Source organism: Cornus florida, unplaced genomic scaffold, assembly GCF_030987335.1.
Source record: "Cornus florida cultivar Cherokee Brave unplaced genomic scaffold, ASM3098733v1 CherokeeBrave_3.0.0_Hap2_Chr10, whole genome shotgun sequence".
NCBI classification, from domain to species: Eukaryota; Viridiplantae; Streptophyta; class Magnoliopsida; order Cornales; family Cornaceae; genus Cornus; species Cornus florida.
Window position 1 is genome coordinate 24,650,256 of NW_026775580.1, and position 27,040 is coordinate 24,677,295.

Here is a 27,040-nt window from a genome sequence, read left to right on the forward strand (position 1 = left end):
AGTAATACCAAGCTAAGACAAACTCTAACATCTACTATTAAATTTGGGTTTTTTCTTTCCATGTTGGAGGATGGAGGTATCTAACTCGGGTTCATGTCGAACGCATATCTTGTACCAGACCCATGTCGTGACATGTCAAAATGGTTATGTGAAGGGAAATCCCTGAAACAAAGTTACCAGCGGTCCAAGAATATACTTCCTCTCAAAAATAAAGAGAGGCCCTTGTCTGATCTAGCAAGTTCAATTCCAAGGAAGTAGTGCATATTTCCCAAATCCTTAATACAAACTCCCTGGCTAATTGAACTTTCAATCTGGATACTTTCTTTAAAGTCATCACCTGTCACTACTACATCATTCACATAAACAACAAGTATTGTAATCTTGCCTCTTACTCGCTTGATGAACATAATATGATCTACATGACTCTTAGTATAGCCAAACTGTTACAACAAACGCAGTGAACCCAAGCTACAATCACGAAACACGACAGAAAGTAAACACACCACACACAAAGAACACAGATTTAGCATGATTCGACAAATCTTACATCCACGACGAAGATCCGGCGAAAGTTCACTATGCGAAAATCTGGAGATTACAAGTTTCAGCCCCCAAGCCCTAGCTCTCGTTCACTCTTTTATGCGATTTTCAGTGTCTCACAATATCACACCCCAAACCTTAAGCACCCTTATATATCGGGTCGTTGCGACCCGCAACAAATTCAGTCCACAACATCACACAAACTTCACCACAACCTTCTGAAATCTATCAAACCATATCCTTGGAGACTAAGCCCATAAAGTGCTTTCTTGAGTCTGCAGACTGCAATATCTTGACTCTTACTATAGCCAACCTTCACCACAATCATTCTTTCACAATAAACTTCTGCAATTTGGGACCATCACTTGCTGCAATATGCTTGACCTGGTAATAGTTTAACTCCTGCCACAGACTATTAGACTCGACATAGTACTTACAGATAGACATCTCTCTTCTGTTTGGTCTCATTGACCTTTTTTGCTTATTATGAAAAAATTTCCTCACTTCATAGACCTTACCATCATTCCCAATCTGCAAGTAAAGTATGTGCAATAGCTGAACTGATGGCATGAGCAGTGTCAAGGAGAAGATTACCACAGCCAATATCTGGTTGCATCAAATGAAGCAGCAAAGACATCATTAAGAATTTTCAGAGACCAGTTGACCCTAAGATGGGTCCAATGGTTTTGACTGCATATTCACTCTAGTCTAGTCGGATATTCATAAAATCCACGAGTCTTAAACGAAAAAAATATGATCATTATCAATCCAAATAACTACTCCCATCTGGTTTCACTGTGCTAACTTGAAGAGAAGAATTATCTCCAATACACGACTCAACACCCCTCCAACCGGTCTACACAAAACACACTATCTATCTGCAGTGGGAAAAAAAAAAAAAAAAAAAAAAAAAAAAAAAAAAAAAAAACAACCTAATCAGCTAAAAAATTTCCAAAGGAATGAAAAAGACAGCTTCGTCAATTTGTCAAACAAAGCATTGCCAAAAGCTCCAAATACATTCTCACAAGGTCTGAATAGGACAAGCAGTGATGAACTACCAGAATACAACTACTGTAAACAAAAAAAATGTACCAGAGAGGTCACTTTGCCAGCCACAGCATGGAGAGGGCAAAAAAAAAATTTGCCGTATTGCAACTACCTTGCAATGATATCAAGCAAGAGGATTCCAAGGTCCTAAATGCACCCCTCTGAACCAAATTTATTCAAAATTCAACCAAAAACTTGGAAATATCAGATCAACAAAAACAGCCCCAAAATTCTATAAATCTTTCAAAAATAAAAAACACCCATCAAATGACCTCAAACAACTTCAAAAATACCAACATAGCTCTTAGAACAAAAAACAGGCGAATAGAACCATGTAATTTCCATGGAGTTTGGCCGCACAGGTGCTGATGTCAGCACTGACGATGATGTTAGCACACCCTCGACGATTTCTTACGTGCTGCAAACTCCTATGATCGCTTCGGAATCCGAATCGGATGCTCTGGTACCAAGGTGGAAATTGATACTTGTGATTTTAGGATTAAAAGAGAGAGAAGGAAATATGAATAAGGGTTGACAATAATAATTAATTACTCCCATCACCCATTTGTATTATATGTTGTTGGATGAGTGAGAAATTACTGTAAAACCCCACTCTAGAATATTATAACATATTTCGTATAATCCCACATATTCTAACACGATTGTATGAATTTGTGTGAACATTTGTTGGTCACTACATGCTAATATTAAGTATTATTGGGCTTTCAGAGTGACTTCACATTATTTTAACAATTGTTTACTCATCATCTGTATAGATATTATACTCATTATTTCAATAAAAGTTGACAAAGGTCACCCTCTATTTAATTTGCTAAATATTGGCATGTAGCAAGTGCATCATCTTCCACAAAGATCAAAAATGTGTATGCAATACACCACTTCCTTGCATTTCAAAAAGCTTATTGTCATTATAACAACCACAAACTAAAAATATATATATGTTTGAACCATAAGTGAACTTAATAGATATATCCAACAGGTCTTACATAGGAAGAAATGACGAGAAAATGGATTAAAGATTCTTATAGGTAAACCCCAAATAGATCCGGTAAGGCTTTGCAACATACCTCAGGTCTCTTGATATAATGCTTTGAGTGGCGGCCATATAGAACAGCAAATGCTCCCCGAGATGCAATAACTCTTTGCATAGAAGAATGAGCAGCCTGCTCCAGCCTTATGATTGCCCTCTTACTGTCCTCGTGTTGATATCTTGAGACTGGTAACAGCGTCCAAATAGAAGTAAATAATGAAGGACATAAATTAATGACGAGTTTATGAACAACTAAATCAAACGCATGTTTTCAACAATTAGAGCATTAAAGATGTGATAACAAGAGTTCATGAAAAGTAACAAGCTCACGAGAAATTCAAGGGGAAATCCAAAAAAAAATGCCATACAACTTATGCAACATGAAAAACCAATTACTCAATTAATTTAGATGATGCTGAAAATGGATTTTTAACAGCAAGTTTGATTAAAATATATAGAACAACAAAAGAATACAACTAAGTCCAAACAGGCCACAGATCTACACCAATGTGTACAGTATTTGTAAGAATGCCTAATTCAACTGATTCAATAATCTATTCTGGTATTCATTTTATTATGTAATTTCATGATCAAAAATAGAAAATGAAATGCTCATAGAGCCAGTCACTTATGAGTTCCATATTTATACGTTACCTGTGTATCAATTATAAATTACCGACAAATCACAAAACACCTTCAGAAACCTGTGTATCATCTGTAAAGATGTCAATGATAAAAATGCCCAAAATAGATCAAGGGTTGTTAGGTCAATAGGACTTAGGTTGGAAAATTTTGTAAAACAAATCTGTAGGTTGTAACTTTTATATGAATTTCTAGCTTAGTTTAGAAACTGTAAAAAGATAGTGCTAGTTATTACCTACCACGATCGAAGAAGGAAATTCATGCTGCATTCAAAAGCATTTCAGCAATCTTCGTAATTGTTGGAATAGTCATATTAGAACACACATGTAATTGGTTTACCCCATAGGGGTAATTTAGTCTTTGTATTGTCTATTTACCCTTGTACACAACTATATATAAGAAGAAAGAATGAGATAGAGTGGGCGGCTCTCCAATACAGTTTTTTTCTAAGTTCTCCATCTTCTTCTCTCCTTCAGAAATCCTAATCACAACATGGTATCAGAGCAACACGATATCGTGGGTGAGGGAGATTGAAATTGTGTTTGTGATCACAGTTGTTGCATCTCGTAGAGATCGAAATCGTGATGGAGATCAAATCTGTTGTATTGTCTTCATTCTGATTGCTGGTTGTCGTCTGAGCCTATCATTATTCTCGTCGTTGATTCAGCCCATCATCTCAGTTCATCTTCGTCATCGCCATATATATATACACAAACACCAGTGGTTGCCTCTCTTTTTTTCTGAACATCGTACCTTAGTTTGGAGAAGATGGTGTGTTTGGTTGTGAAGATTGCTTGTTCCAAGTATGAATAATCTTATCCAGATTTACTATCCACTTTGACCCATTTGGAGCAAGCCGACTTGATCCAGTTTTCTGATCCGATCCGCCCCGGATACGTGAAAAGAATATTTTGTTCCAGGTTTTTTTCTCTTTTTTTTTTGGTCCTCTTCTTCTCTGGTTATCTGTCCCTGCAATTTCAGTCTTGAATCTACACCATCCTTCCTATCATGGCATCAAATTCTGACCTTTTTTCCTCCACCACCTCATTCAACCCTCCAATGACCTCTGTTATGCTTAATGGCAAAAATTACATCCTGTGGGCCAAATCAGTAGAGTTTTCTCTTAAAGCTAGAGGCCTTGGCAGCCATCTCAGTAAGGATAAACCAAAAACAGATGATCCAAATTTCAGCAAATGGGAACAACACGATGCTCAAATAATTTCCCTATTGTTAATCAGCATTGAACCTGAGATTAGCTCCACTTTACTCTATCTAGACACTGCCAAAGACATTTGGGATCGTCTCAAGCAATTGTATTCTGGAACTGGCAATATCACTTGTGTCTATGAAGTGTGTAAGCAGTTTTTCAGTCTTGAGCAAGGCAATCAAAGTTTAGGAGCATATTATTCCAAAGTAATGGGAATTTGTGAAGAACTGAATATGTATCAACCAATCACCTCTGATGTTCAGTGTATGCAACAACAACATGCAGAGTTTAATGTTGTTCGGTTTCTCACTGGCTTGTCATCAAAATATGAGCCGATTCATGCACAGATTTTGGGCAGCCCCAGTCTTCCATCTCTTCCTGAGGTATTTTCCCGACTCCAGCGAGCTACTCTCTCTCGTGGCACTTCAGTTATACACACTAATAATGGCGGTGAACATTCAGCTTTAGCTGTCTCTCAGAGTGGACTCAATAATTCTCGTGGAGACCGTGGCGGTCGTTCTACACATGGTGGCCGTGACTCAAGGGGGGTCGTGGCCGTGGCAGAGAATCCAGAAAATGTACTCATTATGGTCTGTCTAATCACACTGTGAATTACTTTTGGGATCTTCATGGTAAACCGAAACCATCTGCTCATGCAAATCAGGTGTCCTATAAAGAGGATATTTTAATTCCACAAGCTCCACGTACTGATTCTCACCAGGTTGTTGAGTCCGATATGATCACTATCCCACATGATGAGTATGTGCAGCTTATGTCTCAGCAACATGCACCTACCTCATCTTCCAGAGCTTCTTTCGCCCAATCAGGTAGTACGCCTGCATTTTTCTTGTCTTCCTCTAACAGGCCTTGGATTATCGACTCCGGACCATCAGACTATATGACCGGTAGTTCTCACCTTTTATCTGAATTTCATTTATTATCTCCTTCTCAAAGTGTTACTCTTGCTAATGGTTCATCATCTAAGGTCTCAGATTTAGGGACAACTCATCTTAGCTCTTCTTTGTCTCTTTCTTCTGTTTTATATGTTCCTCAATTTCCTTTTAGTTTGACGTCTATTAGTAAGATTACTAAAACTCTTCATTGTTCCGTTACATTTTATCCCTCAAGTTGTTTTTAGGATCTCAAGACGAAGAAGAAGATTGGTACGGCGTATGAAGTAGGTGGCTTGTATTACTTCAATCTTGAGCAGCACCCTAAAGCCCTCCAGTCATCTTTATCCCCATTTTAGTGGCATTGTCGTCTTGGCCACCCTTCGCTTCCTGTTTTGCACCATCAAGTCCCGAGTCTAAGTAATGTTTTGTCTTTGTCATGTGAAGCTTGTGAGCTTGGTAAGCATCATCGTGTATCTTTCAAAATCTCGAGTCAATAATCGTGTGTCTAGTCCTTTTCAGTTAATTCATTCGGATGTATGGGGACCAATAAAATATGTTTCTAGTAATAAAATTCGATATTTGTCTTTCAACATGGTATCAGAGTAGGTTTATCATACCCTACTCTATACTTGTCTCGGATCTTCGTATCAAATCATCTTGGATCTTCGGATCAACTCGTCTCGCATCTCCAGATCTCTCGTTTTGAATTCAGGATCAACTTATTTCGAATCTCAGGATCAACTTATCTCGGATCTGAGGATCAACTTGTCTCAGTTCTGGAAAGCGAAACTAAGGTAACATTCCTACGGTTTATGGGGGGATCGTTTCTTGAAGTAGTGAAACTACCATGCCTCATTCTCAACGACAAGGTTGAAAGCTTCCCAACTGAAGAGGGCAGGACCTTTAGGGTTGATCATCATAGTACGGCATGCCGAGAATCAGTCTTGAAATCCTGCCTTGTTGGACGCTTCGATAGAGATGTGGGAAGTATCGAGAGGATTGAGACGTGGGCGACGCAGACTTGGAAGATTGCGTGTAGGGTGACGGTTTCAACCTTGCCTGACCGTCTTCTCCTGTTCAAATTGCCATCGAAGAAAGAGGCACAAAGAGTTCTTATTTCTGGTAAGAAGACATGGGGCGCTGCAACTCTTTTAATTGATGTTTGGTATTTTGCAGTCGGATGCTCGGCGGTGAGAGCAAGGAAAAGGGGAAGATGAGTGGTGATGTACGGGTTGCTCCTTCATCTTCGCTGTCAGATGTTGTTCGAAGCCATAAGGGATATGTGCGGGGTTTTAGAGACGTGGAGGCAGACGATATGGTGGTAGGAGAGAGAGTTACTCCCTATGTTTCTGATGAAGGTGTGATCCCAGATTTCATCTTCGTTCATTAAAGATCAGAGAGTGGCCTTTAAAGTTGCTCTGAGGGAGGAATTATCACCATCCATCCTTCCGAAAGCCTCCATCGGCTCACATGTTAGATTCCCACCACAGCTAGAGGAACTGAGATCTAGACATGAGAGTCGTCTTTCCTCTCATCCCCAAGGACAGAGACGCGTGAAGCTCAACGCGTCGCCTGCCTGCCTTCCCATGTGGCAGGCCATGTGATCATTCAGATGCTATAGAAAGTACCAACGATGGGCCTGGTTTGAAGCATGGGCCCCATAGGCCCATGGTTAATGGTCTTAGGTCTTGGTTTGGGCCTAGTGTTTCTTAAGGGATTAAGAGGAAGGTCCAGAGGGGCCTCAATAATTGCCTATCCATCTCCTTATCATTTACCAAGCCCAGCCCAATTGTCTTATTAAGGCCCAGTGGAGGAAGCTTAGCCCATGCTCGTGCCCATCCTTTAACAAAGCGCAACTCTTTTGCATTTCATCCATCTGTACGAAGAAATTGGTCCATGGCGGAAAAGACAAGACTTTTCAACACGACATGTGTTGTTGTAATGCATTCACAACAGGGCCTTTCATCTCTGCCCTTGTATCGTCGGAAAATAGAAGCCCTAACGGTGCACATTGAACCAATCAGGGAAAATTGTACCGCCATGGTAATCGATTGACCCGTTATGAAAAACAAAAGTGGATCACTCGATTCACCACTTCTATCGACCAAGGTATGTCCTCTGCCACTCAATCTCGGATCCCTCCTTATGCTCTTTCTTCTTCTTCTACTCCTTGTGGGGTGTTGAGGAGTGGTGTTGGGATGGAGAAGGGATGTGAGCTGTCGGATCTGTCAACGGTACCGGAAGTTGAGTCGGGGATGTGCTCGGACGATTATGTGTCTTCTCTTTCTAGGTATGTTGAACCAGGTGTCAGTGCTGCAGTGGAACCGTTCAATGGGGTTACGGTTTGTGTGGGACATGATCTTTAACTTCGGCTGACCGAGGAGTCTGTGGCGGCTCAGCTTAAAGAGCTCCGCGTCTGTGTCGCCTTTAAAAGTCTCAACTACTTGCCACTTGGAGGGTCAGGGGAGATTGATTCGCACAGTTTGGTGGCTTATGGTACGGGTGACTTTGTTACGGTTACAGATTCGCAGACGGATTTGTATGTTGGTGGAAAGGATAGCGCAAAAGAGGAGGACGAAGTCTTAGCTTCCATCCAACGAGTATGCTCTAATGAATTAGTTCCATGGTTGGAATCAGGCCACTCTAATCTGGGATTGGTGGAACCATTGGCTGTTGGGCGACCTAATGGATCAGAGACGAATGCTGATATGGGCAAGGATTGGGTAGTTGCAAATATCAGTGTTACCAGTGAAGCATTAGGTGTCTCGTCAGAGGGCAAAGGTGATCAGGCCTTGTCTATTCTTCACGCAATTGTGGAAGGGAGAGAGGTTGCAGGGCACATGCAGGGCACAAAAGAGGTTAATAGTGGGAGATCTTTAACGCCTTGGAAAGGGGAGCAGGAGGTTAACAATCTCATCTCTTATGTCAACCATGAAATGAAGGATGGGGTGGCGAGGGAAAGGGGAAGGACCAGGAGTGGGAGAAGGGGAGGACAGGAGATGACTGTTTCTAGTTTTTAATGAGGCTACAAATTATCAGTTGGAACGTTTGTGGTCTCAACGATCCAGACAAAAGGAGGGTGGTGAAGGGAGCTGTGAGGAAGTGGAGTGCCCATATCGTTTGTCTGCAAGAAACCAAGATGGCCTCTATTTCTGACAGGATGGTTAAGAGTCTTTGGGGAGGAAGGTTCGTGGAATGGGAAGCGCTGAACACTTCAAGTACCTTTGGCAGAATCCTAGTTATGTGGGATCGCACGTGGCTGTTAAGGATGGACATATGGAAGGGGAGTTTCTCTATGTCCTGCGTGTTCAAGATGGAGGAGGACAATTTCGGGTGGGTATTTTCTGGGGTCTACAAGCCATTTATCGACAGTGAAAGACCTTCCTTTTGGGAGGAGCTTTGCCACGTTAAGGGACTGTGGTCTCTTCCTTGGTGCCTAGGTGGGGACTTCAATTTTGTTAGGTCTCCGTTCGAGAGATCCACAGGGGGTAGGTGGTCCTCGGAGATAACTCAGTTTTCAGACTTTATTGATAGCTATTTTCTTTTTGATTTACCAATGGAAAGGGCAGCCTTTACTTAGTCTAATGGCAGGGACCCGATTACTTTATCAAGGCTGGACAGATTCCTGATTTCTAGGGAGTGGAAAGAGAAATTCCCGGATGTTGTTCAGGCGGCCCTTGCAAAGGTGACCTTTGATCATGTTCCCTTAGTTCTAGACTACGAGGGTTTGAGATCTCGGTGCACCCCATTCTACTTCGAGAATATGTGGCTGAGATCAGAGGATTTCCAAGGGAAAGTCCAGTTTTGGTGGGAGAAGGCGATGGCCACAGGTTCCTTCAGTTTTGTGTTAGCCAGGAAGCTTCGAACCATTAAAACTAAGCTTAAGAGGTGGAATAAAGAGGGGTTCGGGAATCCTAAATGGAGGAAAAATAGAGTCCTTGCTGCCTTCACTGAGATTAATCGTCTTGAAGAGTTGGGACGGGATGTGGAGTCTCTGCGCTCTAGGAGAGCTTCGTGCCAGGTGGTTTTTGCTGAGATTGCTAATATGGAGGAGATTTCGTGGCACCAGAAATCTCGGGCCTTATGGCTCAAAGAAGGGGACCGTAATACGAAATTCTTTCACAAGCTTGCTAATGCTCATAGAAGGAGTAATCATATTGGGTGAATCCGTGTGGATGGTTTGAAGCTGTGGAGAGAGGATGAGGTGCAACGGTGATAAAGCTCCGGGACCAGATGGGTTCACTATACGGTTTCTAATGGAGAGCTGGGAGGTGATGAGAAGTGAGGTGATGGGTACTTTCCAGGAATTTCATTCTCATGGCATTTTCGAGAAGTCATTAAATGCCTTTTTTATTGCCCTTATTCCTAAGAAGGGCAGCGCTTCTGATATTAAGGACTTTCGACCAATTAGCTTAGTGGGATGCATTTATAAGCTCATTGCCAAGGTTCTTGCTCTTAAGATGAATGATGTTTTGGATGGAATTATTTCAGAGTCCCAGAATGCTTTTGTCGGAGGACGGCAGATCCTGGATTATGTTCTTATAGCAGGTGAATGTGTGGATTCCAGGTTGAAGAGTGGGGTCCCTGGCGTGTTATGCAAACTTGACATCGAAAAAGCTTATGATCACGTTAATTGGAGTTTCCTTCTTTACTTGCTCCAGATGATGGGGTTTGGAAGTAGGTGGAGGAAATGGATCGAGACATGTATTTCGTCCGTCAAGTTCTCTGTTCTCGTGAACGGTTCTCCTACTGGTTTCTTTGGGAGTTCTCGAGGTTTGAGACAAGGAGAACCCTTATCGTCCTCTCTCTTCCTCATTGTCATTAGAACTAATGAGGAGAGCGAAGGATTTGGGTTTTATCAGGGGTTTCAAAGTGGGCAGAGATTTAGCTCATCAGATAGAGATCTCTCATTTGCTGTTTGCAGACGATACCTTGGTTTTTTGTGATGCCGATGTTTCCCAACTTAGATATTTGAGGTGCATTCTTGTTTGTTTCCAGGCGGTTTCTGGGCTGAAGGTTAATGTTGGCAAGAGTGTGCTTGTCCCGGTTGGGGATGTTCAGGATATTTCCTCCTTAGCTGCAATTCTTGGGTGTGGGGTGGGCGCTTTTCCTATTCTTTATTTGGGACTGCCTTTGGGGTCCTCCTCTAGAAGGGTGGGGAGTTGGGATCCTGTAATTGATAGGTTTGAGAAGAGGTTCGCAGGGTGGAAGAAGCAATATTTGTCGAAAGGGGGGAAGGTCACTCTTATAAAGAGCACTCTCTCGTGCCTTCCCACTTATTTCTTATATCTGTTCCAAATACCATGCTCTGTCACCAAAAGGATTGAAAAGATTCAAAGGGACTTTCTCTAGGGTAGAAGGGGCAAGGAGTTCAAGTATCATCTCGTCAAATGGGAGCAAGACTGCAAGCCTTTTAAGCTAGGCGATCTAGGTATTCGAAACTTGGTTCACTTTAATAGAGCTCTATTGGGAAAGTGGTTGAGGAGATTCGGTAGGGAACAACATCGCCAGTGGAGAAGGATTGTTTCGTGTCATTTTGGGGAGGAGAGCAGTGGTTGGTCTTCCCGTCCAGTTTCTATCGCGGGAGGCGTTGGCGCGTGGAAATTCATTCGAAAGGGTTGGGATGTCTTCTCTTCCCATATTAGATTCAGGGTTCGCGATGGAAGATGTGTCCGATTTTGGAAGGATTTATAGTGTGGAGATCAGATGTTGTCTTGCTCCTTTCCCAAACTTTATAGTATAGGCGCCGATAGACACGCCTATGTAGCTGACTATTATCAGCTTGATAGCAGTAGGATTACGTGGGATGTGCGCTTTAGGCGTTCTTTTCAGGATTGGGAGATGGATAAGGTATGTGCCATTCTGAATATGTTGTATCAGCAGGAGGCCGTTGACAGAGGTAGTGATGACATTTTGTGGATTCCTTCCTCCCATGGAAAATTTGATGTCCGGTCCATGTTTCTATGCCTTTCCAACTTCGCTGGTCCTGTTTTCCCATGGAAGACTATATGGCGCTCTAAGGCTCCAATTAGAGCGGCATTATCTGTTTGGACTGTCGTCTGGGGTAAGATCTTGACGCTGGACAATTTGAGGAAGAGAGGCAATACCATTGTTAATTGGTGTTGTCTATGCAAACAAGATGGTTAGTCTGTGAATCACATCCTTATGCACTGTCCTGTGGCGTACGATTGTTGGAACCTCATCTTCGGCTTATTTGGCATGCATTGGGTAATGCCTCAATCTTCCAAAGGTCTGATTAACGCTTGGAGAGGATGCCAAGTGAGAAGGCACGCTCGCGATTATTGGAGGATAGCTCCACACTGTGTTTGGTGATGTATTTGGAAAGAGAGGAATAGCAGAATTTTCGAAGGAAATGAATCGCCTTTGGCGACCTTAAAACTTCATATTCTTCGCTCTATTTTTTGTTATGTGAAAGGAAGCACTTGCTCCTCTACCGTTAACTTAGTTGATCTTTTGGACTCTATAGTCCTTAGGTTTAGCTTCCGTTTTTGTATTAGGGACGCATTTCCCTTTTGAACGCTCTTTTAATCGATGATTACTTATAAAAATAAAATAAAATTCGTTATTTTGTGACATTTGTGGATGATCATTCTCGTATGACTTAGTTGTTTTTAATGCAACTCCGAATTATTTTTCATATTTCAAACATTTCGCAAAGAAATCAAAACTCAATTTCAATGTTCCATTAAAATTTTGCGTTCTGATAGTGCTAAAGAATATGCCTCTGATCCATTTGATAGTTATTTTCACGCTAAAGGCATTATTCATCAAACCTCACGTACTTATACCCCACAACAGAATGGGGTGGCTGAGCATAAAAATCGTCATCTCTTGGGAGTGGCTCGTGCTCTTTTGTTTCATATGCATGTCCCTAAACAATTTTGGAGTGATGTTGTCCTTACCAGCTGTTATCTAATTAACCGTATGTCATCCTCCGTGTTGAGTGGAAAATCTCCTCATTCTGTCATCTTTCCTGATTCCACCGTGTTCCCTCTTACTCCTTGCGTCTTTAGGTGTGTATGTTATGTCCATAACCTCAGACCAGGCTTCGACAAACTTGACCCTTGTGCCACTAAATGTGTGTTTTTTGTATATTCTCGCACTCAGAAGGGTTATTAGTACTATCATACCCTTAGGAAAAATTTCACTAGTGCTGACGTCTCTTTTTGCGAGTCTGTTCCATATTTTCAGATTGCAGTTCTCCTATTGATATTACTCCAGAGTCATCTTTGTCACCTGTTCCTCTTCCCTCACTGTCTCCTAGCCTTTCTCCTCCCCAATCTGCTGCTCCTTCACAGGTTTACACTCGCAGGCCCAAGCCGCCTACCATGCTTCACCCGCCTTCTTTGGATTCTATGGATCCGGCCCCGTTTACTGTATCCGACTCATTACCCATTGCTCTACATAAGGGTACTCGGTCATGTGTCACTCATCATCACATTACTAACTATGTGTCATATAATTCTGTCACCCTCTTTCTCCTGTTGTTCATCCCAGTTGTCTGCTATTCTTGTTCCAAAAACTGTGCAGGATGCTCTTTCTGATCCGGGTTGGAGGAAAGCAATGGAAGATGAAATGGATGCCATTCATCGTAATAAGACATGGGAGCTTGTTCCCTTGCCTTCTGGTACCAAACCCTTTGGTTGTAAGTGGGTCTATACTATCAAATACCTTCCTAATGGTTCCATTGAGCGTTTGAAGGCTCACCTTGTTGCAAAGGGATACACACAAACTTATAGTGTTAATTCTGATGAGACTTTTTCTCCTGTTGCCAAAATTCGTCTATTCAAGTTCTCATTTCTATTGATGCTAATTGTAACTGGCCTTTGTTTCAGTTGGATGTTAAGAACGTTTTCTTACATGGTGACTTAGTTGAAGAGGTTTTCATGGAGCAACCACCAGGGTTTGTTGCTCAGGGGGAGTAACGACACAGTGTTTGTTGCTTAAAGAAGGCCCTTTATGGTTTGAAACAATCTCCGAGAGCTTGGTTTGGTAAATTTTCTAAGGCTGCATTAGAGTTTGGTCTTCACAGATGCCAGACAGATCATTCAGTATTTCATCAACATACTAGAGTAGGTTTCATTTTCCTTGTAGTGTATGTGGATGACATTGTTATCACATGTGATGATTATGCGAGCATTGCTAGGAGTTTCTACAACATCAGTTTCATACTAAAGACTTAGGCAAACTCAGATATTTTTTGGGCATTGAGATTGCTAGATCAAAGAAAGGTATCAGCTTGTCTCAAAGAAAGTATGTGTTGGACTTGTTAGAAGAAACAGGTTTGTTAGGTGGCCGTCTAGTCGATGTTCCTATGGATCGAAACACAAAACTTCTAATTGATGAAGGTGATTTATTTGATGACCTTGGCAGATACCAGTGTTTTTAAAAGCGCTCCTGGGCACGCGCTAGGCGCCTACAGGTGCAGCAGTTGCACCTCATGATAGCCCAGGAAAAGCGACCTGCACGAGGCGTGCGCCTGGGCTGTGCCTTGGGGCTTTTGTGAAGCACACCTCATAATAGGCGCGCACCTTGGGGCTTTTGTGAAGCGCGCCTCATATATTATGAGGTGCTGCTTCCTTTTAGATATGTTATGTGTTTGCCTTTACAGTTTATATTATTATATATTAGTATATACTTACAGGCTTTGGAAACTAAAAGGGCTTTTGGAAAGTAAAAGTAAAAAATGGTAATCAATAGTCAACAAATCAATAGTTTGTTCTTTCTTTCTTTCTTTTCTTCATCTACTTCTTATCTCTTTTTCTTTTTCTTTTTTTCTTTTTTTTCTTTTAATCTCTGTTTGATGTCCCTCCGACTTTTTCCTCCTCTGATCTCTATCTCTCTTGTTTTTTTTTCTCCCTTCTTCTTTGAAGGCTGTCTTATGGTTAACATTCCTTCTGAGTTGTTTGCTGAATTTTTTTTTCTCCCTTCTTCTTTGAAGGCTGTCTGTCTCTGTTTTTTTTTTTTTGTTGTTGTATTCTGTTTTTTCTTCTTTTGAATGCAATTTACTGAATTTTGCTGCATGCTGTTTGCTGGATTTTGCTAGATTATTTAAATTTTGAATGCATCTTTCTGAATGTTGTTTGCTGAATAGCTAGATTATTTAAATTTTGCTGCATACTCTTTCAAATCTTTCTTATGAATTTAAATATCTTCCATTTGCTGTTTTTCTTAGAGGAGCTTTATTAGTTTAATTGTTCTATTTTACTGGTTGCTTTATTGGTTTAATTGTGATATATTTAGTGTTTTTATTACTGGATGTTCATTGTTTAATTGTGTTATTTTTGCTGAGAATTATTGTTTTAAAATTTTACTTGTGCGCCTCACATCACTCAGGCGAACGCCTCGCGCCTAGGCTCCAAGAGACCTCTAGCGCCTCGGTGCGCCTTAGGATTTTAATAAAACTGACAGATACCAAAGGTTGGTTCGCAAACTAATTTATCTCACCATTACTCGGCCCGATATCTCATATACAGTTAGTGTAGTGAGTCGGTTCGTAGAACCTCCTAGAGTGCCGCATTGGAATGTTGTTGTTCGGATTATTCGTTATCTTAAACAAGCTTCGGGGCTCGGGTTGTTGCATAAATCCAATGGGCACCTTAAGGTGGAAGGTTTTACAAATGCTGACTGGGCTGGTTCGCCCGCAGATAGAAGACCACTACAGGATATTGTGCCCTCTTAGGAGTAAATTAGTTCCATGGAAGAGTAAGAAGCAAACAATGGTAGCACAGTCTAGTGCAGAAGCCAAGTATAGGGCAATGGCTCATACATCTAGTAAGCACGGTTCAGGAGTTCAAACCCCTTCTCCGTTGTTTTGTGCTAATCGAGCAACTATTCATATTGCCTCTAATCTAGTGTTCCACGAGAGGACTAAGCATATTGAAGTTGATTGTCATTTTATTCGAGACAAAATATTGAGTGGAAACATCTCTACTCCATTCGTAAAGTCTGAAGATCAATTGGCTGATATGTTCACTAATGCTCTCGATCATAACCGATTGAATGTTATATGTTCCAAGCTGGGATTATATGATATATATTCTCCAGCTTGAGGGGGAGTGTTGGAATAGTCATATTAGAACACACATGTAATTAGTTTACCCCATAGGGGTAATTTAGTCTTTGTATTGTCTATTTACCCTTGTACACAACTATATATAAGAAGAAAGAATGAGATAGAGTGGGCGGCTCTCTAATACAGTTTTTTTCTAAGTTCTCCATCTTCTTCTCTCCTTCAGAAACCCTAATCACAACAGTAATCAACGTCATACGAATTTAATTCAACACATTGATGCACTCACTAAAAATTAAGGTTCATGCATACGTTTTTAGGGTTTCTAATTGTTACTTGATTTTATTTTAATTCGATTCCCTAAATCTTTTAAATTATGCATTAAAAAAGTTTTGGAAACTTCGTGCATTGAATTTTTTCTAAGTATTGGACTGCAGTAGACTACGATCTATCAAGGGATCAATCGAGAGCTTCTGGAGTATTGTCGACTGATCGAGAGCTTCTTCGATGGAGCTATTCGAAAAATTAGTTTCCAATTTGGTTTTAAACTCTACATATGCTATTCTCTGTATTTTGGGACTTCTAGAGTGCATATTAGTTATCTTTCTTCATTCATTATTCTAGTATTGGTGAGCATAAATTCATGCGTTGACAATAGTTGGTTGTGCATTTCAACGATGAGTTCAACACAACTGTTCATCCATTATCAGAGATTTAAGCCCAGATAACTAGCGGATGAGAGTGAAATCACAAGAAAAGCAAATTCGTGAGGAGCGGATGCTTTTTACGAGCAGAAGGACTGCCAAAGACTTTCAAGGGAAAGTTTGGAATCTTTTATGTCATGAGGTAACTAGGGGAGTCTTGGGGTAGAGTCTGTTAACCTAGATTGTACTTTTTCTCACAAAGTGAATTTCAGTTTGCCTGGACTAGATTCTGTGGTTTTTCCCTTTGGGGTTTCCACATGAAAAGCTGGTGTCCATTGCTTTATTATTTATCTGTTTATAACTGCTATGGATTGATGATTTTTATTATCTGCTATGTTTTGAATTTGAATTTCTATTAAGTTAATATTAAATTCAGAAATCTGCTAAATTCGGTAATTAGTTCCACAAGACCTAATCAGTCCTCAACCCCTCTAGGTCTAGAGATCACAGACCTTGCGCAACTCTCCATCAGAGCCTCGTGTTCCGAACCTTACCACATCAAGAGCAATAAAATTGACAATCAACTTAAACATCATGACATCTCCCTTTAATCATAGTGAGAGCGAGATGACAGAAATTGAAACTGATCAAACAACCTCAATGCAACATTCTTGTGAACAGATAAACAAGTAACAACTAACAAACAATTGGTTATTTTATCAATTCAAGGCATACTAGAAATTACCTTCTCTGCTGGAATATAAATCCTGGTCATCTGGACTCAGATCCATATCAAGTATCTGCAAGAAGACGTCAAAAAACAGCGAAAGTTATGACAAAGAAAGCAAAGAGAGATAGAGAAGTCACCATTGAACTGACAGTGAAATAATTTGAAATTTTTACCATTGCTTCAACATCCGAAAAATAAGGTACGCCATCATCACATTCAGATGGAAGTTCTTCCTGCTCTGACGGTGATATGTTTACCACCGGTTCTGGAATATTCATTTCTGCAGAGCTCATTTCTGCATGGAAAGCTTGATGATTTTGAAGTGTAGCAGGAGCTTCTACTTCCGGTTTACTGCAGCTAACATTTATCTGAGGATAGTTTACAAGGCTATTGAGAGGTGCAGAAACGATGGCATGAACTGGTTTATCCAGATAAGAATCAGCTGAGTTGTAAGTCAGGTGCTTCGCCTGTTCGATTTCCATAGTCTCACCTTTCACTGTTGCAGGTAAGAGAGTATTTGTACATGCAGTTTCTAAACTGATTTGATTTGGACCTTCAGAAGCAGTACTTGGTCTCTTGAATGCAATATGTGGACAGTCACTGTTAGGCAACTCAAATTTAACCCCAAGATCACCAACTGAATGATTTTGTCCCATTTCTGGTAGCAAGTGTGAACCTAGCATCTGGGAAGATAAATGAGATGGTTCAGGGTTCTTTCCTTCTCTCTTAATCAGGCTTTGACTTCCAGCATTAGAATTCCGATTAGCCGATAAATTCCTAATGAGTGAGGAAGTTGGTTTATTAACTTCATGAAATTTCAGTTCTGTCATAGAGGATGTTGATGGCATATGGATGGGTAGAAAAACATCATCATTGCAAGGAATTTCCATGTCTTCGGTGTTTAACGTGCAGCAAATAACTCCATTGCACAGTTCTGGAAACTGACGGTGTACAGCTGATGCAGATGGTAACATATGGCCCTCTGAACTGCAAACTGCATGTCCATCAACATAATGAGACAGCGCACTCTCATCTGATTCTCCAGAACATGCACCACCAGAAATAGAAAAAAAATCATCTGGAGCAGCCACGGATGCTTTGGTTTCCAACATATTTGTCGTGTCATTGGCGTTGGGAGAATCCAACAAAATTGAGCTCAAATTATCAATGTAAGACTTGTCAATTCCATCTTTTCCATCATCATCCATAAAAAGCTCTTCCCCATCAGAGTTCAAAAGATTATAGGACAACTCTGTGAAATAATCATCTGAACTAGGTTTTGCGTTTTTCATGTTATCACATTGCATTTGGATTTCCAGCTTGGAATCTGAGTGCACATCATATCCTGAAGTAGATGTGTTAATCGCATCATGATTATCAGGAAATGAAAATGCATTTCCTTCCTGCTGTTTGTTCTCATTAAGGGGAACATCAGGCATGGTTGGTGCAGAAATGCCCTCAAATGCACTCCAAATTGGCATCTGGGCCTGAGGAGACGAGTACCCCAAATTGTGATATGATGCATCACAATCTGTAATTGGAGAATTGAAGACGGGGTTTCCTCCAAATCCAGGGCACATATTACCATTATTTTGATTATATATAGCTGAAGGTGTTGCCTCTAAATCATCAGCTTCAAATATATCACAGACTTGCAATTCTTTTGATTGAACAAACTCCTCGACACCAGAACAACTCCCAGGGAGAGGATAATTCTCTTCAAAATTATGAGGAATTTGTTCATGCATGCTAATTTGGTCAACAGGGAAATCAACAACTGGATCCTGGTATCCCGTACAAAATGCGTGGGCAGTGGCATCATCGCTAGCGCCAGCAGCACTATTCATTGCAAAGTGTGGAAAGGCATGCGAAATAATGCCAAAGTTCGAGTCCTGAACTCCAAAATGATTTGAAATGGGATCATTAAGCATAACATTTGCAGGAGGAAGCTCATCTCCATTCCCAATGCAATTACCATTACCTGGTGCAGTGAGAAAACTCAAATTTGTAGACTCAAATGGCTCGTTGCAAATTCTTTTACGCAATGCATAGTAACATTTACGTACACTTCCAGCTTTTCTCTTTCCTGAAACACATTTTTCTTTTGAAATTTCAAATCTATTAGTTTTTGATAGAAGATTTGAAGTAGAACGCTCAAACTCAATCATACGAGCAGATGCCTCTGCAGAAACAACTGGATCATAGAGGAGAGAATGCCAGCGATTTTGTAGTTCTTGAACAGTAAATCTTCGAGAAAACTGCACTGCACCTTTAGCAAGTGATTCCAAGGAAGCACCAGCCTGAAACAAAAGAGAATATATAAATTCAAATAAGAATTCCCACTACCTCTATGAAATTATAGGCCACAAGAAAACACTATTACTTTCAGTAATACACAAGTTCAAAGCAGTGTTTCAAATGAATTGACTGTACTACCAACTAGCTGGAACATTTAAACATTTTCCAAGTACATAAAAAACTGTTGGTAGGAAATTGTACCAGCTGGGAAACAAAGAAAAGAAATAAATCCAAACGATCGTACATCAACAAACCTATCAACTTGCATTTTTGCATAAAGTGGCTACTCTCAGGATTCCGTAAATACCATTGGCAAATCTATTCTCCTAAAAATATTTAAGATGTTCCTGAAATTTCCTTAACATCAATAGACTATGAGAAATTTAATTCTTCCTATTATTGTGAGGCACAACCGAGCAAGAAAAAACCTTATTTTCATGTCCAACCAACCAAAGTATTAATGAGAGAAGCTAGTAACTCGGTTTGATAATAACACATATAGCCAATTTAGTACCACTTGTATGCGTGAAAATTTAGTATCCATATACCAGTAATAACGCACATTCTTTTAGAGGTATACCAATAATCTGAACATTTCATTTGGAATTGAGAAGTCTATTTGACCGAACACTAGGCTCTGATTAGAGTAGCGCAAGGCCCTTGATCTAAACCTAGAGAAGGTTGAATGGGTGGGTCTTAAATTGAACTCTATTTATTCTTAACTATAACAGATTTTTAAAATATAACTAATTAACTGGAACTTAAAAATCAAACCAACCATCAAGCAAATAACTCAATAAATCCATAATGTAAATCATGCATGTGATATTATAAAATAATAAAAGTAAAGCAATCCTACACCAGAATACAAGAACTTTTACATGGAAAAACCCAAATGGGAAAAACCACAGGACCTAACCATGCAAATCAAAATCAACTACATAAAAAACAAGTTACAAATTACAAGACTCTATCCCAAGAATCTAGCGCCTCCCGACTTAGAATTATGCTAGATCAACTCTATATCTTCCAGCTGCTGATTCGTCAACAAATCCACTCCTCACGCGATCCACTTCTTTGTACATTTCTGATCTCCTTACTAGCAACATCCACCTTTTTGTGTAGGAGACGCAGCAATCAATAGTTCAACAACCGAGACAGATATATAAAAATATATCTATATACATATATATGTGTGTGTGTGTGTGTGTGTTGTAGGTAATAATTAACATATTTTTTTACCATATTTAAATTTTTAAAAGCAAGACAAAAAGGTTCATTCAAGCCAGCTTTAATAACCATAAATAGGTAACCATAAAAAAGGAATTTTTTTAAAAAATTTGAGGGGGCCAACTTTAATTTCTCTATACAAAATCACCATTAATAGCCATAAATAAGTAGCATTAATAGCATTTTGAGAAAGAAAAAAAAAAAAAAAAAAAATTGTTGGGGGGGAAATTGCACCCCCTCCCACCCACCCACCGCTGCTCATTATCAAACTACTTTGACAATAGGCCAGCAGGTTTTGAATAATTCCCCGATTAACCTGTCTGCTACCTTTGATTTGGATTTTGATTTGTTTTTCTTTCTGGAAACGCTTTTAATGAATATAAAATAACCATTTAGGTGGATCAAAAATGAAAATCCTGGAACCCTAATTGCCATATGTGTAAACCTTAACTGGTCAATCTCCCAATTCAAGCTGCAATTAACCCTTTTTTTTTTTTTGATAAATTCAAGCTGCAATTAACTTTTTGTCCTCGAAAATTTGTAAAATTCCTGATTTTCTCTTGGACAAGGTACCGCAACCAACGTAACTAACTAGACACTCTAACATAAGCATCATTACAGAATCTAAATTTTGATCACAAATTCATCAACCAATCCTATAACCTATCAAGAATAGTTGGGTCTATGAGTGACATTGGCAGGAAAGAAACAGGAAATTAATAAATATCTAATCATAAAACTTTGGCTTTAAACCCATATCAGCACTTAATGAGCTGCTAAGTGTAGGGAGTCAGTGATTGACTCAAGGTTTGACTCATGCCATGAAGACCGAAACATGCCTCGGGGCAATGTACTCCCAACTCAACCTCTCTCTCACTCTGGTTAATAACTTCAATATAGTGAATTGAATGATGAAGTGATAAGTGTGGTTTCTAGCAATACTGAAGCTCCATTGGGATCTCCAATACCCTCCAACGCATACACTACATACCAAGGGGTTCCTCTCTATAGATAAACCTCCATGATTCAAAGGAGTTCCTCTTAAAGATAAACCTCAATGACTCTTAAGAGTTTCTCACTACAGAAAAACCTCGAAGACTCCGAAAAGTTTCTCTATACAGATAAAACTCGAGGATGACGTGAAGAACCTCGAGGAGCTCCTCTCTACCGATAAACTTGAATGCTGACTTGAGGAGCTCCTCTACGGATAAACCTCCAGGTGCTCCTCTTAGCGGATAAACCTCCAAGTGCTCCTCTTAGTGGATAAACCTTGAGGATGACTTGAAAACCTTTGAAGAACTCCTCTCTACAGATAAACCTCAAGGATGACTTAAAGATCATTGAAGAACACCTCTCTACGGATAAACCTCGAGGATGACTTGAAGACCCTCGAGAAGCTCCTCTCAAGGATCTCCTCTCTACTGATATAACTCGAAGATGACTTGAAGACCCAACGCCTCTCTATGGATAAACCTCGATGCATCAAAGGAAGACTGAGGAGCGCTGCCTTGAAGGACTGCAGAGCAACAGCCTCGCGATGGAACCCGAAGGAGTATGAGTATTGGCTTTGTTGAGATTAAAACTTAGCGTTGGCAAATTTCATAACAAAAGCTGGAGTCTGTACTTTTATTTTAGCTTTTGATTAGGTTGTCAAAAATTAGTTGTAGATACTTTGTAGTGGTACTTATGTCCAAGAACAGAATTGGAACTTGAAGTTACATCAAAGGACAAAAAGGTAAAATCACCTCTTGAATAACTAACTCATCATTTAGGATTTCATAATCAAGCATTCTTTATCATGATCCATCTTAAGAAACAATGCATACATGTTTTGATTAATGAAAAAGATGTTCTGAATGCATAAAATTATACTTGGTGAAGATTTCATGCTCTGAAAATTGATATTTGTGCCTTTAAGAATTCATCAAAACAAAATGTAGCCCAAGTATTGACCCTAGAGGGGAATGAATTGGGTCTAATGGCAAACAATGGTAGCTTTTTCGATTTATTTTTATTGAATGAAAGTGATATCAAGATGTGTCTATCAATATAAGAGCAGAAGCACAAACAATAATAATAATGGAGTTAAGGGATAGAGAAAATCAAACTCCAAGACGTAACGAGGTACAGCACTTCAGCCTACGCCCTTGCCTCAAGCTTTCACCTGAAGATTCCCAAATCACTATTTGGCCCTTCATTATGGTGGAGAGTAAAACCTTTACCCCTCTCACATAAAGGATGAGAAAGCCTTTGCCCTCTCACACTAAGGCTAAGAGTAAGCCTCTATTCTCTTAACACTTAGACTGATAGTAAGTCTCTGCCCTCCTACGCAAAGGTGAAGAGTGAATTCTTAAGTGACTGATAGTAAGTCTCTGCCCTCCTACCCGAAGGTGAAGAGTGAATTCTTGAGTCTGTACAAAGAATTATCTCTCAACAAATACATTTGCATAAGTGTAAGCCCACAATCCTAGAGTAAAGATTCAAAACACAGGTTGATAGCTCAATCTAGGATGAATGTGTATGAGAAGCAATGAATGATGATGAATGAATGCTTAAGTGTTGTTTCATATACATAAATGCTGATCCAAGGCCATATTTATAGTCCCATTCAAAATATAGTTGTTACAAGCATTTAATGCAGTAAGGGACGTCTGAACTAGCCATTCGATTTTGATTTACAAAGCAAGCAGTAGACTTACTCTTGAAACAGTCAGTTCTTTAGGTTAGACACCTCTGCTGATTTAATTAGATAGGTCGACTTAGGCGTACATCCTTCGAGTGGTTAAACTAATTAGACAGTCCAAGTCAATTGATCCAAGGGAATCAGTCAACTCATGAAAATCAGTAAGGCCGACTCTCTGTATTGAATAGGATAACTAATAAAGAAATGATAGTCAACTAAGTAAATGTACTTTCAAAAAGAGAGTACCAAGGATAGCATGAGTCGACTCGTGCTCTCTGAGAAGTCAACTGAATTGGCCAAATTTGAGATTTTGACATTCTAAGTACTTGGGCTCAATCCCACTTTTCTATCATACTTAGGACTTTAAAGATTAACTCATTAAAAATTCACCAAGTATTAACTCATTAAAAGTTCAAGTCCTCATGCAAAAAGTCTAGAAACCTTTATCACTGGATTAACCAACTTGGTCCAAAGTTATTGACTTCTTTTTTGTGAACATTGAGTATAAAAGATATTCCAATTTGGAGATCATCTCAATATCACTCAAGGCTTTTCAAGATTGAAACAATAAAGTTCAAAGCCTTGTATTAAAAAGGAAAGAAAAAGTTAGATTCTTTTCCTAGGAGAGAACTTTATGATATTTGAAACCACATTTGAAATTTAAATTTGCAATTATAGCATATAGGAGAATCAGAAGATGCACATCATAGTATTAATTAATCATTTGATTATTCATAAAAAACAGAAATTACACAGGTATAAGAAAGGAGAAAAAATTATTTTTCTCCCATGCAAAAAAAAAACAAGGCATCTTCCAGCGTATTTAATACTTTTATTATATAGCAATAATAAAATAATAGTAACTATAACTACAATAAGAAGATGATGATAAGGGCTGGGTTCAGTTGGACCATAAAGCAGATGAAAAAGCATCTATCACATGGCCATATCGATGAAAATATTCATATAAATAACACTGTAATTGGTGGCAATACATGTTTAATATTCATAACTGAATTTCAGTTCTAAATGAAAGAATCCAAAAGGAGTAGAAGAGTTCACCTGGAGGCTCCTCTAGAGGATGAAATTTGAGGTTCACGTCTCAACATATGCAGGTTGCATGAGGTACTTACCAATTGTCCAGAAATGCATCTAATCTAGTGAGTAAACCTTTACAAATAAGGTTTGCATGTAACGCCTACAATGCCTCGTGTTGCCCAGAAAGTAGAAATCCACGAACATCTAATGCATGAATCTCGTATTTAAATCATCAAGAATAATTACGTTATTTTCTTTTTTCATTGTCTTAACTAATAAGAATCCAGTACTTACAATTATGCAAAAGTTTACAAAACACCTTTTCATTTCTTTTTCTTTTCTTTTTTTAAAAGTATTTATTAGAAGACGCCCAAAAGGGGGACATGAACCAGAACAACTGCACAAAACATTGAGGGGCTGCCCTCCACACATCTCTGACTTGGGGACGCACTTGGCAACCACCCCAAATGTCAATCAAGCTCACCACGGACTCAGGCATGACCAACTGAATCCCAAAAATAGCACAAAGCATATCCCTGCCATCCCTAGCTCTGGGCAGTGAAGAAGGAGATTATCAACTGACTCTTCCGCTGCTTACACATACAACGCCAATTGACAATAATCTAACGTCTCCTTCTCAGATTGTCAATAGTCAAGATCCTCCCCAAAGCCTTTGTCCATCGGTCCGAAGAATGCCACCTTCAAGGGGGCTCGAAAGTGCTAAATGCCTTTCCACAGAAAGGACAACCCCTGAGGATCCATCATACGACAATAGAACGAGCGAACCTCGAATCTCCCATGGCTCGTACCAGCTCAGAGCACCTCATCCGTCCACTCGCCGGACAGAGATTGATTGTAAAGCAGCACCAAGAACTCAACTATCTCCTCCACCTCCCAATCATGCAAAAATCACTCGAACTGAACATCCCAAGATAGTCCCACACCATCAAGATGATAGCAATAGGTGACCTGCCTATCCATCGCAATCTTCTCTAGTCTCGGGAACACTCTCACAAGCAACCTCTCTCCCAACCAAGGGTCATCCCAAAAACTGACTAGGTGCCCATCCCTCACAATGAACCGGATATGCTTGGAGAATTCAACCCAAGCCTTCTGGATGCTTCTCCCAAAAGCCAACTCCAGCCGGTGACCGCAACACCAAAGAGCACCACCCACCTATAGCCTCGCCATATCTATGGCATATGACCTCCTCCGCAGCCTATGCCTCTCCACCCCCAACTGCCATAGCCACTTTCCTAACATATTGTAAAATAATTTGTAAATAATTTCAATTCCCCGTCGAAAAATTATTTGAAGCCTGTAGCAAATTATATTTCAGCCTCCTGAATGAATGCATTTAGACGGACGTATATGAAATCTAACTTCATGAATTTATCCGTCTTCCATTTTTCCCCAAGATGAAGAAAAATGAGGTTTCACCCTGACAGCTGCAGGCTTAAACCTCATGTAATTAAATCTTCCAATGCATCTCAACTCGTCATACCCAATCTAAAAGGCCACGATCCAGTCACAGTCCCATCAAATTGGGTTGTTGGAGGGATAGATTGGGGATAGAGCTAACTCTAACTATATCTACATGAAGTGGAGAGAATATCCTCACTAATAGCCCTCCTCAAATTCAAACTTATACCTTCAGTTTTTAATGTTCCAATACATCTCATCACAACAAGAAGATCACAATCCAGTCAACTTGGGTTATTGGAAGTAGTAGACTGAGTGTGAATACCCTCACTAATAGCCCTCCTCAGATTCAAACTTATAGCTTCAGTTTTAATGTTCCAATACATCTCATCACAACAAGAAGAACACAATACTGTTAATATTGATCCTAACTCTTACTATATCAGTTCAATTTCCAAATTCATCCTACATGCATAAAGAAACATACATTACAAATGTGCCCTCCAACAACACAAACAAAAAACATAATGCAACTTCGGAAACCAACAATCTACTGAAGATACCCTCCAACACAGTCCAACCTGCATAAATTTCCAGAAATTGACAGTCCAACAATCCCGCACCATGCCACACGCTCAATACGTGGAAGATAAATATGGATTCAACAACCGTTTCACTTAAGTCACCGTAGTCCAAGTAATTGCCCGGCAAGGCGCCAAGCATTGTATCAGTTGAAAATGAATGCAATTCTACTACCTTAATGCAACCAGATTTTTTTCACGAAATCTTCAAAAAAGCAAGCACACAACTGAATTACATCAAATTCAAATTTCACATACTTCATGTAACACTATAAATCCAAGAAATCCAATATTTAAAAATCAAAATTAGGAAGCACATTTAGTAATTTCTCCAATTATGCAAAAGAGAACAAAAAAATAAAAAGTAACAATCCATCTTTAATTAGAAAAAAGACTTCTTTCCACTTCAACAACAAACAAAGCCAGATAAACCCACAATCCGGACAAAACCCAGAACCCGAATTCGAAAAATCAGGTATCATTACTTAAATTTCTAAAAGAGACAATAATGCTGTACATGTACTATATGTGTGAGATTACCTCCACGGCGTTCCTTAGCAAAAGGTCGTCTTCGGGAATCCATGGAGAGACAGGAGCAAGAGCTCCCATATCTGCAAGCACTCAAGAAACTCTCTCTCTCTAGAGTCCTTTAGAGCTCGCTTGCTCTCTCTATCACCGCTAAAAAGAGGGGGCTGAGAGTGGGGCACACCGAAAACCTAGTAATATATACTTGGCGGAAAATCAGAAAGCTCTCTGAAACGTGGACAACTACTGAATTCAATTCGGTCGTTTATTCCGTGACCGGTGATTTTATGGAATGGTCCATCAAATCTATGTCAGGTTGAGCCACGTGCGATAATCACACGTTTACATTCACTATTTGACACTCCAATTTTTATTCCTTTCTCCTTTAAATGGAATCAACTAAAAAAAAAAACAAGGGAGAGTGAGAAAATTTTTAAATTTTTTTAGAATTTGGATAAATAGAAAAAGAATCCTAA

General features: G+C 39.7%; 1 protein-coding gene across 2 annotated transcripts in view; it reads right to left on the minus strand.

Moving 5' to 3' along the window:
• LOC132280209 (uncharacterized) overlaps positions 1 to 26,807 on the minus strand; it is a 75,907-nt gene extending 49,100 nt beyond the window's left edge. Inside the window, exons 1-4 of one of the 2 annotated variants that reach the window (XM_059782381.1) lie at positions 26,580 to 26,803; positions 16,961 to 19,087; positions 16,803 to 16,857; positions 2,676 to 2,824 (exon numbers count right to left, since the gene is read on the minus strand). In XM_059782381.1, coding sequence (XP_059638364.1) covers positions 2,676 to 2,824; positions 16,803 to 16,857; positions 16,961 to 19,087; positions 26,580 to 26,648 — 2,400 coding nt within the window. In that variant the 5' untranslated portion in view covers positions 26,649 to 26,803. Of the gene's footprint in view, positions 1 to 2,675; positions 2,825 to 16,802; positions 16,858 to 16,960; positions 19,088 to 26,579 lie in introns of both variants that reach the window. The other variant, XM_059782380.1, reaches the window with a different exon arrangement.
• Between the last annotated feature and the right edge of the window lie 233 nt (positions 26,808 to 27,040).